The 13,723-nt window shown below is 40.3% G+C and overlaps 1 protein-coding gene across 3 annotated transcripts in view; it reads left to right on the forward strand.

The window, feature by feature from the left end:
* PATL2 (PAT1 homolog 2) overlaps nucleotides 1-13,496 on the forward strand; it is a 221,562-nt gene extending 208,066 nt beyond the window's left edge. For all 3 annotated transcript variants that reach the window (XM_030209546.1, XM_030209547.1, XM_030209548.1), the window contains 4 exons: nucleotides 10,798-10,938; nucleotides 12,300-12,397; nucleotides 12,567-12,716; nucleotides 13,113-13,496. In XM_030209546.1, coding sequence (XP_030065406.1) covers nucleotides 10,798-10,938; nucleotides 12,300-12,397; nucleotides 12,567-12,716; nucleotides 13,113-13,152 — 429 coding nt within the window. In that variant the 3' untranslated portion in view covers nucleotides 13,153-13,496. The remainder of the gene's footprint in view (nucleotides 1-10,797; nucleotides 10,939-12,299; nucleotides 12,398-12,566; nucleotides 12,717-13,112) is intronic.
* Nucleotides 13,497-13,723: the final 227 nt, after the last annotated feature.

A 13,723-nucleotide genomic window follows, 5' to 3' on the forward strand; every position in this document is an offset into this window, starting at 1 on the left:
GAAAGCGAATAGAATGTTGGGTGTTATTAAGAAGGGTATGGAGTCCAGGTGTGCGGATGTTATAATGCCGTTGTATCGCTCCATGGTGCGACCGCACCTGGAGTATTGTGTTCAGTACTGGTCTCCGTATCTCAAAAAAGATATAGTAGAATTGGAAAAGGTACAGCGAAGGGCGACGAAAATGATAGTGGGGATGGGACGACTTTCCTATGAAGAGAGGCTGAGAAGGCTAGGGCTTTTCAGCTTGGAGAAGAGACGGCTGAGGGGAGATATGATAGAAGTGTATAAAATAATGAGTGGAATGGATCGGGTGGATGTGAAGCGACTGTTCACGCTATCCAAAAATACTAGGACTAGAGGGCATGAGTTGAAGCTACAGTGTGGTAAATTTAAAACGAATCGGAGAAAATTTTTCTTCACCCAACGTGTAATTAGACTCTGGAATTCATTGCCGGAGAACGTGGTACGGGCGGTTAGCTTGACGGAGTTTAAAAAGGGGTTAGATAGATTCCTAAAGGACAAGTCCATAGACCGCTATTAAATGGACTGGAAAAATTCCTCATTTTTAGGTACAACTTGTCTGGAATGTTTTTACGTTTGGGGAGCGTGCCAGGTGCCCTTGACCTGGATTGGCCACTGTCGGTGACAGGATGCTGGGCTAGATGGACCTTTGGTCTTTCCCAGTATGGCACTACTTATGTACTTATGTACTTAACCCCTTTTTAAACTCTGCCAAGCTAACCGCCTTCACTACGTTCTCCGGCAATGAATTCCAGAGTTTAATTACGCGTTGGGTGAAGAAAAGTTTTCTCCTATTTGTTTTAAGTTTACTACACTGTAGTTTCATCACATGCCCCCTAGTCCTAGTATTTTTGGAAAGCGTGAACAGACGCTTCACATCCACCTGTTCCACTCCACTCATTATTTTATATACCTCTATCATGTCTCCCTCAGCCATCTCTTCTCCAAACTGAAAAGCCCTAGCCTCCTTAGTCTTTCTTCATAGGGAAGTCGTCCCATCCCCGCTATCATTTTAGTCGCCCTTCGCTGCACCTTTTCCAATTCTACTATATCTTTCTTGAGATGCGGAGACCAGAATTGAACACAATACTCAAGGTGCGGTCGCACCATGGAGCGATACAACGGCATTATAACATCCTCACATCTGTTCTCCATACCTTTCCTAATAATACCCAACATTCTATTCGCTTTCCTAGCCGCAGCAGCACACTGAGCAGAAGGTTTCAGTGTATTATCAATGACAACACCCAGATCCCTTTCTTGGTCTGTAACTCCTAACGTGGAACCTTGCATGACGTAGCTATAATTCGGGTTCTTTTTTCCCCACATGCATCACCTTGCACTTGTTCACATTAAACGTCATCTGCCATTTAGCCGCCCAGTCTCCCAGTCTCGTAAGGTCCTTCTGTAATTTTTCACAATCCTCTTGCGAGTTAACGACTTTGAATAAGTTTGTGTCATCAGCAAATTTAATTACCTCGCTAGTTACTCCCATCTCTAAATCATTTATACATATATTAAAAAGCAGCAATCCTAGCACTGATCCCTGAGGAACCCCACTAACTACCCTTCTCCATTGTGAATACTGCCCATTTAACCCCACTCTGTTTCCTATCCTTCAACCAGTTTTTAATCCACAATAGAACATTTCCTCCTATCCCATGACCCTCCAATTTCCTCTGTAGCCTTACATGAGGTACCTTATCAAACGCCTTTTGAAAATCCAGATACACAATAACAACCAGCTCCCCTTTGTCCACATGTTTGTTTACTCCTTCAAAGAATTGAAGTAAATTGGTCGGGCAAGATTTCCCCACACTAAAGCCGTGCTGACTTGGTCTCAGTAATCCATGTCCTTGGATGTGCTCTGTAAGTTTGTTTTTAATAACCTCTACCATTTTCCCCGGCACCGACGTCAGACTCCCTGGTCTATAATTTCCCGGATCTCCCCTGGAACCTTTTTAAAAAATCGGCGTTACATTGGCACCCTCCAATCTTCTGGTACCGCGCCCGATTTTAAGCATAACACTAGCATTGTAAATGTTTTTGTATGGAGAGTTTTATGGAGAAATGTCCCAGTTCTGCTCTGTACCCATTGTTGGGGGAGAGCCACGGGGCTGTGTGGAGGCAGAATTTGGCTTTAAAAAACTGTATGGAGGAAGCATATATGTGTTGGGAGACTGGCTCAACAGGGACTGAGGAATTCAACCTCGTGTATTTCCCTCACCAACCCCTTCCCAAATATGGCCTTCAGGCACCAAATCCTTACCTGCTGCTTTAGCTGCAGTTATTGGGAGGGGTGCAAGACAGGGGGGTAGAGGATGGGTGTGGTAGTGGGGAGGGGGGGGTAGGGGTGGGTGCAGAGCATGGTAGTGGCAGTGGTGGGATCATTTTTCAAAAATTTGGCAACCTTAGGCAGCATGGCCCCTGAAAAGCAGCATTTCCTTTATAGCCTTCTGTCTTAAGCCCCCACCTCCCCCAGCTGCAACATCTGCACAGATCATTGAAAACCCTGTGTCTGATTATGGGTTTGTGACAAATGCAGACCCCCTAATTTTAGTTACTTTTTGTTCAAAGTACATGGCTAATTGATTAGCAGAGGGAGTGGCTACAGTTACTGTTGTTAAATTTTTGGTCGACAGAAGTCTAAAGAGCTTATGCATATTTAAGTGATTGTAACCAACAAAGTTATTCAAAGTTGTTAAATCACAAGAGGATTGTGAAAAATTGCAAGGCGACCTTACGAGACTGGGAGACTGGGCATCCAAATGGTAGATGATGTGTAATGTGAGAAAGTGCAGTGATGCATGTGGGAAAGAGGAACCCAAGTTATATCTCCATGATGCAAAGTTCCGCATTGGGAGTCACCGACCTGGAAGAGAATCTAGGAGTCATCGTTGACGATACTTTGAAACCCTTTTCTCAGTGTGCTGTGGCACCAAAGAAAACAAATAGAATGTTACGTATTAGGAAAAATGAGGATGTTATAATGCCCTTGTATTGCTCCATGGTGCGACCGCACCTTGAATACTGTGTGCAATTCTGGTCGCCGCATCTCAAAAAAGATATAGTGGAATTAGAAAAGGTACAGAGAAGGTCGATGAAAATGAAAAAGGGGGTGGGATGACTTCCCTATGAGGAAAGGCTGAAACAACTTGGGCTCTTCAGCTTGGAGAAAAGACAGGTGAGGGGAAAACGTTAGAGGTATATAAAATACTGAGTGGAGTGGAACCAGTAGATGTGAATCACTTGTTTACTCTTTCCAAAAATACTAGGACTAGGGGGCACGCAATGAAGCTACAAAGTTGTACATTTAAAACAAATTGGAGAAAATATTTCTTCACTCAACATGTAATTAAACTCTAGAATTTGTTGCCAGAGAATGTTGTAAAAACAGTTAGCTGAACGGGTTTAAAAAAGGTTTGGATAACTTCCTAAAAGAACCATAAACCATTATTAAAATGGACTTGGGGAAAATCCACTGCATATTTCTGGGATAAGCAGCATAAAATGTATTGTACTGTTTTAGGATCTTGCCAGGTACTTGTGACCTGGATTGACCACTGTTGGAAACAGGATACTGGGCTTGATGGACCTTTGGTCTGTCCCAGTATGGCAACAGTTATGTACTTACGTAAAGAGGTTGTTATCATTGTCATGATGGTAAAAGGAGAATGGACCTTGAATACTATGTGCATTTCTGGTTACTGCATCTCAAAAAAACAGTGGAATTAAAAAAGGTAGAGAGAGAAGCAACAAAAATGATAAAGGGGATGGGATGTCTTCCCTATGAGGAAAGGCTAAAGCAGCTAGGGCTGTTCTACGTGGAGAAGAGATGACTGAGGGGAGGAGATATGATAGAGGTCCATAAAATACTGCATGGAGTGGAATGGGTAGACGTGAATTGCTTGTTTACTCTTTCCAAAAATTCTAGGATTAGAGTGTATGAATGTGTGTTGTACAGTTTAACATACTTACAATTTTAACAGCATAACAGTAGTAAAATAACCAAGAATAAACATAAATACAATAAAAGAGTTAAACTTGAACACAGTAAATTGAAACCTAATAATAGAACTACTGTGAAACAGTATCAAAAATATACCTATTTAACAGCACTGGAATTCAAATACCAGAGATATAATACAATGTTAGCATAATACTAATGATACACCTAATAAGCATGCATTAGAACATTCAACTAATATAGATATGAGATTTTCTACAATACAGCTTACCATATAGCTGAGGCACCAAGAGCAGATATATGAAGGGAGCAAGATGTGTGTTAGCTAAACTCAAGGCAAGTTCTTTTTATAGTTAAGCTAGAGATAAGGAACTGATCAATGCTACAGTGTGGGTAGCAAGCTAGTCCAGGTACAGAATGAATATATAGTCAGTCATCCTATGTATTAAAGGCTTGGGAGAAGAGCCAGGCTTTCACCTGCTTCCTGAAGTGGAGTTAGTCTCGAGTTATACGTAGCCCCTCTGGGAGTAAATTCCAGAGCATGTGAGCTACTCCTGAGAAGGCTCGCTGGCGGGTATCACATCTTACAATTTCTTTTGATGAAGGTAGAGATAGTGACAAACCTTGACAGGCCCTTAGTCTCAAAGGTGTGTAAAGGACTAACTTATTCTTTAAGTATTCTAGCCCATTTTGTCTGAGGACCTTGAAAATCAAACATAGAGTTTTAAATTTAGCCAGTGTAGCTTTTGCAGGAAGGGTGTGATGTGGTCATGCCACTTGCAGCCTTCTATCAATTGTGCTGCAGCATTCTGAATTAGAGCTGATGCAAACCTTTTTTGGTTTGGCCAGTGTGCAAGGATCAAAACACATGAAGTCCATACACACTAACAGAAATGCATCAATACACTCCCTTCTGAATTCTCTTCCCCGTATTTTCACCACACTTAAAACCCTACCCTTAGATAAAATTGCTATACCCTAATGTTCTCTTGCTTTTATTCTATCGCCCTATCATTTCCCCATTGATACATTCCATTGTTCTATTTCCCAAATGATATTTTGTCCATTGATACATCCCATTGTTCTACTTCCCAAATGACATTCTATCGCCCTATCATTTCCCCATTGATACACTCCATTGTTCTATTTCCCAAATGAATTTTTGATTTTGACTTTGTCTTCCCATAACTCCTCACTATGTAACCCATAACTGTACTGTAACAAATTGTATTTCCATCATTCACACTGTATTGTAAGCCACACTGAGCCCGCAAACAGGTGGGAAAATGTGGGATACAAATGCAATAAATAAATAAATTGTCTAGTCATGATGTTATCATGGCATGGACCACTGTGGTCAGATTTGTCTTTTCAATATATGGAGAGAGATTTCATAGTTCCCATAGGTGATACAATTTTTGAAGGTTGTTTGAATTTGTGAAATCAGAGTGAGTGAATCTAGCAGTATCCCAAGAATTCTAGCCTGTGATTTAGATGTAAAACAAATGGACAAAATATTTCTTCACTCGCTCTATAATTAAACTCTGGAATTCATTGTGTGAATGTGGTACAAGCAGTTATCTTAACAGGGTTTTAAAAAAAAAGTTCAATAATTTCCTAAAAGAAAAAAAGTTCGTAAGCCATTATTATTTACTATTATTTACTATATTTATATCCCGCCTTTATCCAGGGTGGGTAAAAATAGTCACATACATAGTGTTAGGTGACAATCACTGAACATATGATGATAGAACATGATCAATAAAATGGTTGTAACCAAAAAAGGAACACAGAAGGATTCAAATAGAAGTCATGTAAGCAAACAGATGCGTTTTTAGCATCTGCTTGAATTGTTGAGTATCTTCACATAATCTTAGGTATCCCGGTAATGCATTCCACAAGAATGGGGCAGCAATAGAGAAGGTCCATAGTTTTGTTTCTATGTAATTATATGACTTTGCAGAAGGTAAACAGAGCTGCTAGGACATCTCGGTGCTCATTTTGGTTTATAGGATTGCAGGGTATTTCGAAAGTAGGCTGGAACAGTTCCAAATATACGTTGAGTCGATACAGGAGTCTTGAATTGAACTCTGTACGTTACAGGAGCCAATGTAATTTTTTTTAATGTTGAAGTTTTGTGTTTAGACCTTGAGATTCTGGTAATCGTGCAACTGCATTTTAGATGACCTTTAGAGCTTGGATTCGGGATGATGGTATTCCCAGAAATAGAGAGTTACAGTAATCAATTTTTGTCAGTACCAAGCTCTGTACAATTGTCTGAAAATCATATGTTGTGACCATGTCTTTCAATGTACTCAACATGTGAAGTTGAAAAAAAAAAGTAGAAATCACATGGTCTATATGTTTTTGTATTGTCAAATTAGTGTCTAAGAAAACTTCCAGGCTATAGATATAGGGCTTCATAATCACTTTTCACCCTGATATTCAAACATTGTTGGTGGAGATGAGTCAAGAGTTCTACCTACATACATTATTTCTGTCTTTGCAACATTTAAAAACATCTTAGCCTGTCTCAGCCCATCAAAAGTTAAACCTTGACCTTGTTTGTTAACAAGGATAACAAATTGTACATCATCTGCATTTATTCTATATGATTTGTTTAAATCTTGGAAAACATCCCCTAGAGACACCATAGATAAGTTAAAAAGTACTGCCGACGGTTGAACTTTGTGGTACAACACGTGTGTTTGAAAAGCTAGTGGAGACTGAGTCCTATACTACTTCTTTTTTGCAAGTACGAGGGAAACCAGGATAAGACTTGACCACCAATGCCAAAATCTGACACGGTATTGATTAGGTCAGTAGTGTCAAATGCTGATGCAATATCAAGTGTAATAATGCAGAAATTAATGTTCTGGTAAATTCCAATCCTTAGTTCATCTAGCATTGATAGCAGCAAAAATTCCACACTATGGTTAGGTCTAAAACCATATTGAAAATCATTTAATAAGTGATTTTCTTCAACAAACTCCATTAGTTGGTGCAACACCGCTTTCTCAATTTTTGCTAAGAACGGAAGGACCGAAATTGGTCAGTAATTCATTATTCTTGCATCGTGTTATTTTTTTTTTTAGTAATGGTTTAATGGTCGCCTCCTTAAGCAAGTCCACCAATAAACCTTCTTGCGGGGATTTAGTCACTAGATTTTTAAAGAAAGTAACATTTATATCTGACATTGATCTAAATATTGTCGAAGAGCAGGGATCTACCTGAACTCTGGTGGGCGATAAGCTCTTCACCAATTTCTCTATTATGCTTTCATCCACCATGGGAAGGAATTTCAAGGATTATCCCTTACTACTTCTCTCGGTGTGGGCAAAACTAAATTATCAGATTCTGAGTTTGATCTTTTAGTATCAAGTTTCTGATGTACCCAACTTGCATAATCCTGAGGCTCAACATTCTGTGTTAACTCATCTTTCCTTCCCTCAATTAAGTAGTTCACTATATGAAATAGTTTCCTCTGTTTATTTAGGGAAGATTTAATCTTGTCTTTTGAAGTATGTATTCCTTTCTTCCTCCCATAATCGCTTATATTTCACCATTTTAATCCTATATATCTCCAAGTTATCGTTGCTTTTTGTTTTCTTCCATACTTTCTCTGCAGCTCTTACGTCTTTCCTTATTTGTTTCAGTGCTGGTGTAAACCAACAATGGGTCTCTCCTGAGCTCTTAACTTTTACTTTCTTTTTTGGTGCTAACTGATCTAAGGATCTGTTAATGATTTTGTCCAGTAATCAACCGTACAGTTTTGACTCTTATCTATATCGACTTATTTATCTTCCAGACAAGCTTTTAGATTTGCTAGTTCAATTTGGACCTCATTTGCAACGTAGTGACTTCTCTTGTTTTTTTATCTTTTAAGTCTTTCATTGAGAATTCAAACATTACTAAGGCATGATCAGACCAAGCAGTTTCTTGAGTGACAGAGGATACAATCAGGGATTGGGGGAAAAAAAAATATATATATATATATATTAAAATCCAACATATGACCTGCTGTGTGTGTAGGGTCTTTCACAAGAAGTTGTTCAATGCTAGCTTCCATGACCTTTGTTGTGGCCATAATTCATTGATAAGCAATTAACCTGGTGTATTAAAGTCGCCTAAAATGCATACATACTTTCTGGAGATCAATTGGTAAAGTAGATAGCAATTCTAAAATCAGTGGTTGTTTTTCCTGGAGGACAATAAAATAAGCAAAAGGCTATAAATGTGCATTCTATAACTAGAAATTCTGCAAATGCGGATGATTCTGCACATAGCAGTTTGAGTGATAACTTTTTTTTTTTAATAAAATACTACTTGAGAAAATCCACTGCTGATTTCTAGGATAAGAGGCATAAGTTCTGATTTACTGTTCTGGGATCTTGCCAGGTACTTGTGACCTGGATTGGCCACTGTTGGAAACAGGATACTGGATTTGATGGACCTTCGGTCTGTCCCAGTATGGCAATGCTTATGTTCTTTTGCCTTTTTTGGCCTAGTTAAGTGTAAGGGAGAAAGAGGGGAGTTTAGCAAGCTAGAGGGGAAAGATAGGAGAGTGATTGGGGCACAAAGAGGTAAATGCAGGGTGGGTTTGGGTCTTGGAATGGTAGAGAGAGAAGGAATGGGTGCAATGGGGGGGTACAGAGGAAAAGGATTGGGGGTACAAATGGAAGCATTCAGGATGGCAAAATGGGAAGAAAAATAGGTTAGAGACAGGATGGAAAAAAAGAAGGGATGTGGGGGAAGGAGGGATGTTCAGGGCACAAGAAGAGAAGAGTAAAGGGATAAAAACAGAGGAGAGTGTAGGGTGGTGTTAAGATAGGAAGAGGGCATGGCAACAGGAAGGGAAGAGAAGTTAGAGGAAGTGAGAGCGTGGAAAGAGGAGGTAAGTGGACAGCGGGATAAGGGTCAGAGTGTGAGTGAAGGGATAGGAGACCACAGGTAGAGGAAGTGGAAGAGAGAAGAGAGGAAGAGGAAGAAACTGTTGGATGTCGTATAGATTAGAAAAGAGGATTGGGAAGTGATACAGGTAGTGTTTTATTGGGGATCACAGAGCCCCACTATCTCTGCTGGAAGTGTGAACAGTTATGTTGGGCCCACCAAGCCCCTTTTTTCGTTCTTCCTGGAGTGGGGGGTATGGTGATGGGAAGTACTATGTAGAGCTGCCGAACCCCGCTTGTTTGGCATGTTTACTGAATCCTCTGTTGTAAATGTTGCAGCACATCAGTGGTAGAGTTGCAACTTGGTCTTGCATTCACATCTTTGCATTCCACTATTGTCTGGTAACATATTTCTCAAAAGGTCAGTGCTTTTGGACACAGTGCTTCAAGGCCTTTTCAGGTAGTCAGCTTTTCTCAACTATCTATTCATGTTGCCCTAAAAATGCAGATATCAAAGCTAAATAAGGCAGTCCTCAACTACAGGCTTTCTTACCAGTATGGCTGATTCATCTTACTTGTAGACTGAGATATTCAAAACATTTAAATGGCCTGTAGAGGTCATCTAAATCACTTTTGTAGAGCTATCCGGGGATATTCAGCAGCATTTAACTGGATAGTGCTCCTGAATATTTCCTCTAATTGCCCATGCTGAAACCAGCTAGTTTGTGGCTGGTCCAGGGCCGGAGTTAGGGTGCACTGGAAGCGTATCCAGTTAGTAGCAATTTTCAGTCCACTAACCAGCTGAGCAACCACATTAAGTTAAAACAGAAAAAAGGCTGTCCTAACTTTGTGCCAAGTTAAAAGTACCAGTGTGAATATTGGCTTGTGTCCATTTAACTTCTGGGTCCTGCCCAAATGTGTTGCCAGCTCCCTTTTTCCCATCTTCCTCCCTCCCCCCCTCCCCCCTCCCCCCCATGCTTACCTAAAGTTCCTTGGTGGTCTACTGGGGGTGATGAGGGCAGGAATGAACCTTATTTGCTCCTGCGTCTAGTGGCTGCCTGAACAAAATAGCTGCCATAACCTCTCAGACTTGCAAAGGCCTAGAGGAGGGGGCCTATTCTGAGTGAGATGTGGGGGTATGGATCTCGTGGGGGGGGGGGGGGGAAGGGAAGGATGGGAGAGAGAATGGCACCTCTTCCATAGTAAACGTGACCCAGCTGATATTTAACTGGGGCCTTCATAACTGTCTTATATGGGCCCTGGCTGAATATTGTTTGGGGACACTTAAGGGTCTGGTGGCCAGCACAATAGCAATTTGCTGTTGATATTCAGTGCTGTGCTCAGACATGGCCCAGTACTGAATATCTGGGGCTAATTCTGCCTGCGGCGTTCACCATATGGGGGCAGAGGGAAAACTCCATGCACTGTGGCTGGCTGAATATCCATAGTTGCTTTATTTGTAACAGATTTTCTATACACTGATTTAAATCACACATACCCAACTACCATACTGGGAAGTTGACTCTTAAGCTATGTGCAAAAACAAAAGGGGTTCATAAAGGTAATGTCCCCAATTGTCCACCCATCATCTACAGAGAGCCTCCCGCTATCCTGCCCTTTCTTTTTTTCATGCCTTGGAATAGTTTCTCTCTAATTTACAAGTAGGCACACCTACTTTTAGCTAGGTAGCGGACAACAGTTTTCAAAGACCAGTTTACCCAGGTAAATGGGATTTGAAAATAGTCCTTTATATGCCTTAGTCACAAGTTGATTTTGGCAGCAGTAGGGAAATTTGTTTAAGTCATTTCTCAGATCTATGCTCTTGCATGGGTTGTTTGAAAGTGAGATTTGTGGCAGTGGGGGAATTGGACCACCAAGTCAAACTTAATATCTTTTTCTTTTGTCTTCTGTGGTCTTCAGGCACTTCCTGTCCTCTATCAGCCCCTGAACACTGTGATTTGTCAGTTGACTTTCACCAAGCTTATTGGGGTTCTTCAGGAGCTGGTCAAGCCAGTTCCAGATTCCGAGGACCTGCCCTTGGCACAGGCTTTCCAGAACCAGGTACAAAATAAATAGGATTATGGATGTCATATGAGGGCACAGAGCAAGGCATGATAAGAAAGGAATAAGTCCTTAAACTTCATAGCATGTGCCTTATAGCAGGGTCATCCTAGTTGCTCAGTGCCTAGTGCCTTGTGAAGGACCTGGTTTTGATTCCTGAGTCAGACCATTACACGATGTCAACATCTAGTTGCAGATTTTAGGGACCATACCTATAAAGCAGTGCTTTTCAACCCAGTCTTTGAGGCACAGCTAGTCTCATCAAGGTTTCAGAATATCCACAATGAATAAGCATGAGATTTGCATGCACTGCCTCCTTGGTATGTAAATCTATCTCATGCATATTCATTGTGGATATCCTGAAAACCTGGTGGGACTAGGTGTGCCTCAAGGACTGGGTTGAGAAGCACCGCTATAGAGTTTAAGAACGCCTGGTACATGCTCAAGGGTCTAGGCCAAGTACTGTTGTTATGATGACTGACACAAGTTAGGAGGGGATATAAAGTAAAACTATGAATGAAAGTCAGTTCAATAGGCGGTTGTGATCCGAAAGAGCAGGAAGATACTTTCAAGTCCTCCTTCTCCAAAAAATATTAAAAGAAGAATTATCCTGTCCCTATATTCTAATTCATACTCCCTTTCTGTGGATTAATAGCAATAAAATTGGAGGGGGCAATAGAAGGTATAGACAGGATAAAAAGAATATTCATTACTCATATGCAAACTGCCTGCTCTGACGTTGCTCAGTCTTTTAACTTCATAAAGGGCTGTCACCCTTTTCCAATCGTGACTCTACATTACCTTCTGTAGATCACCAGCCCTCTTTCTCCCTTGCCCCCATAATTTTATGTTCCAAAAATATGATCACCTTATTCATAGTTCCATTTTTCCAACTATTGAAAAATTATGTTGACAATACTGATGCCACTACAGATCCCTGGGGCATTCCATTGTTCACCTTTCTCCATTAGTAAAGCTAGCCATTTAATATTATTTTCATATATTTTAAGTTCCAAACTTTGTTTCCATTTTTGCAATTACACTGCCCAATTTAATGTGCATAACTCTAGGTACCATATTTAGAATTTGATCATTAATGTTTAAGTAGAGATAGCTTGTCCTGCTTAACTTTCACTTCCTTGAAGCATGAATTATGCATCTTTAAAATATTTTAATTTGCCTTTGTAATTTCAGGAAAGAATCATATCAGCATACTGTTCCATAATAGCTGCTTTTGACATTCATATAACAGTAATGTCTCCTTTCTTAAGTAACACCTTACTTTTGCTCCAGAATGTCTGAGATAATTGTCCTTATTTCCTCATCTTCCTTCTCTTCCTGATTTTTTTCTCTCCTCTTAGTTTGGCGTTTCGTTGCTATACTCTCTGTTGAGCCAGGGAGAGCGGCTACTCTCATCTGACACCCCAATGGAGCCAAGTATTGGAGATTATGAGAAATGGTAAGTACTGTACATGCAGCCACTGCACAGAATAAATAGAGCATACAGCAACAATCAATTCCTTTTTACACTAATGAAGTTTGGAGTAGAATAAATACTGTTTGTGCTTGCTGTGTCCACCTCCTCAGGACTGATCTGGTGTTTGTTCTTGCTGTTTTCCCCTCCTCAGGACTGATCTGGTATTTTTGGTTGCCAAAGAGCTCTCCCGGCTCTCAAAGACCTGTGTTGTGGAGCCTCTTTTCCTGCCCAGTAATCTGCTCTCTCTCTTCTGCCGCTATTTGGATAAACAGACAATCCATGGGCTGGAGAACAAGATGGAGTAAGTGTCCCTAAGATTTAATATCTGGAGGTAGACTTTCTGCTCCTGTTTCCTGACAAAGCTTGTTTACCCTACTCCAGGAGCTGATCTGTAGTTTTGAATTTTGTCACAGTTAGCTGTGAATCTGACTGAAAAAAAAAAAAGGCTCTTCTAAGAATCAGCATCTGCACTCACTGGAGGGCACTGAAGCTCTTGTGCCACCAGAGAGGAAGGAAGATCACTGATACAAGTCCTGAAGAGTTAAATGTATATGCTGAGAGGCTGAATTATGGCTTCTTGGTGATAGCTAAGCAGAAGGAAAAAGGAAGGATCCATTTATAATGGCTGTTGTAAAGGGAAAGGGGGGAAATGTGTTACAGAAATCATCATGTGAGCATATCCTCTTGTTTTCCTCAGATGCCAGACCTCTTCCTCTTATCCTGCAGTTCCATCTTAATTTTATGCATTGGAGGTCATGGGAGGCCACCTCCTAGAAAGTGGGCACCAAAGATATTTGCTGGGCATGATGAGTTCTAACATCCAGTTAATGTTTGCATTGAAGTTGGAGATTGACTGCGTTTGAACAGACTTTTTGATTGCATTCTATGCATGCTAAAAGTAAGACTTTATAAATTGAAAGTCAAAGTAGATGATTGTTTCATGCACCTTAGAGACTGGTGTTTAAAATACCAGATGACAAAATGCTGTAAAATTGTGGGAAAAAGGTAAAGATGTTAAGTTTAAATGTATATTTTTGGTTTTGTTCTATTTTTCATGTTTTCCACTAAAGCTAGATTTGTACAGCACTTGCAAAATAAAACTTTAAAAAATATAAGGTGGTACTGGTGTGTGGTTTGTTAGTTTGTTTTTAAGTAGGACATCTGATTTTTAAAAATTTTTTAGAGATGGATTCTTTGCAAACTATGCATACACTCATTGAATCCTTTAGAAAGGACTGGTCTCCTGTGATGGAGAGAGCCTACAATGATAAATATAACTATATAATATATATATATATATATATATAT

This window comes from Microcaecilia unicolor, chromosome 7, assembly GCF_901765095.1.
Source record: "Microcaecilia unicolor chromosome 7, aMicUni1.1, whole genome shotgun sequence".
NCBI classification, from domain to species: domain Eukaryota; kingdom Metazoa; phylum Chordata; class Amphibia; order Gymnophiona; family Siphonopidae; genus Microcaecilia; species Microcaecilia unicolor.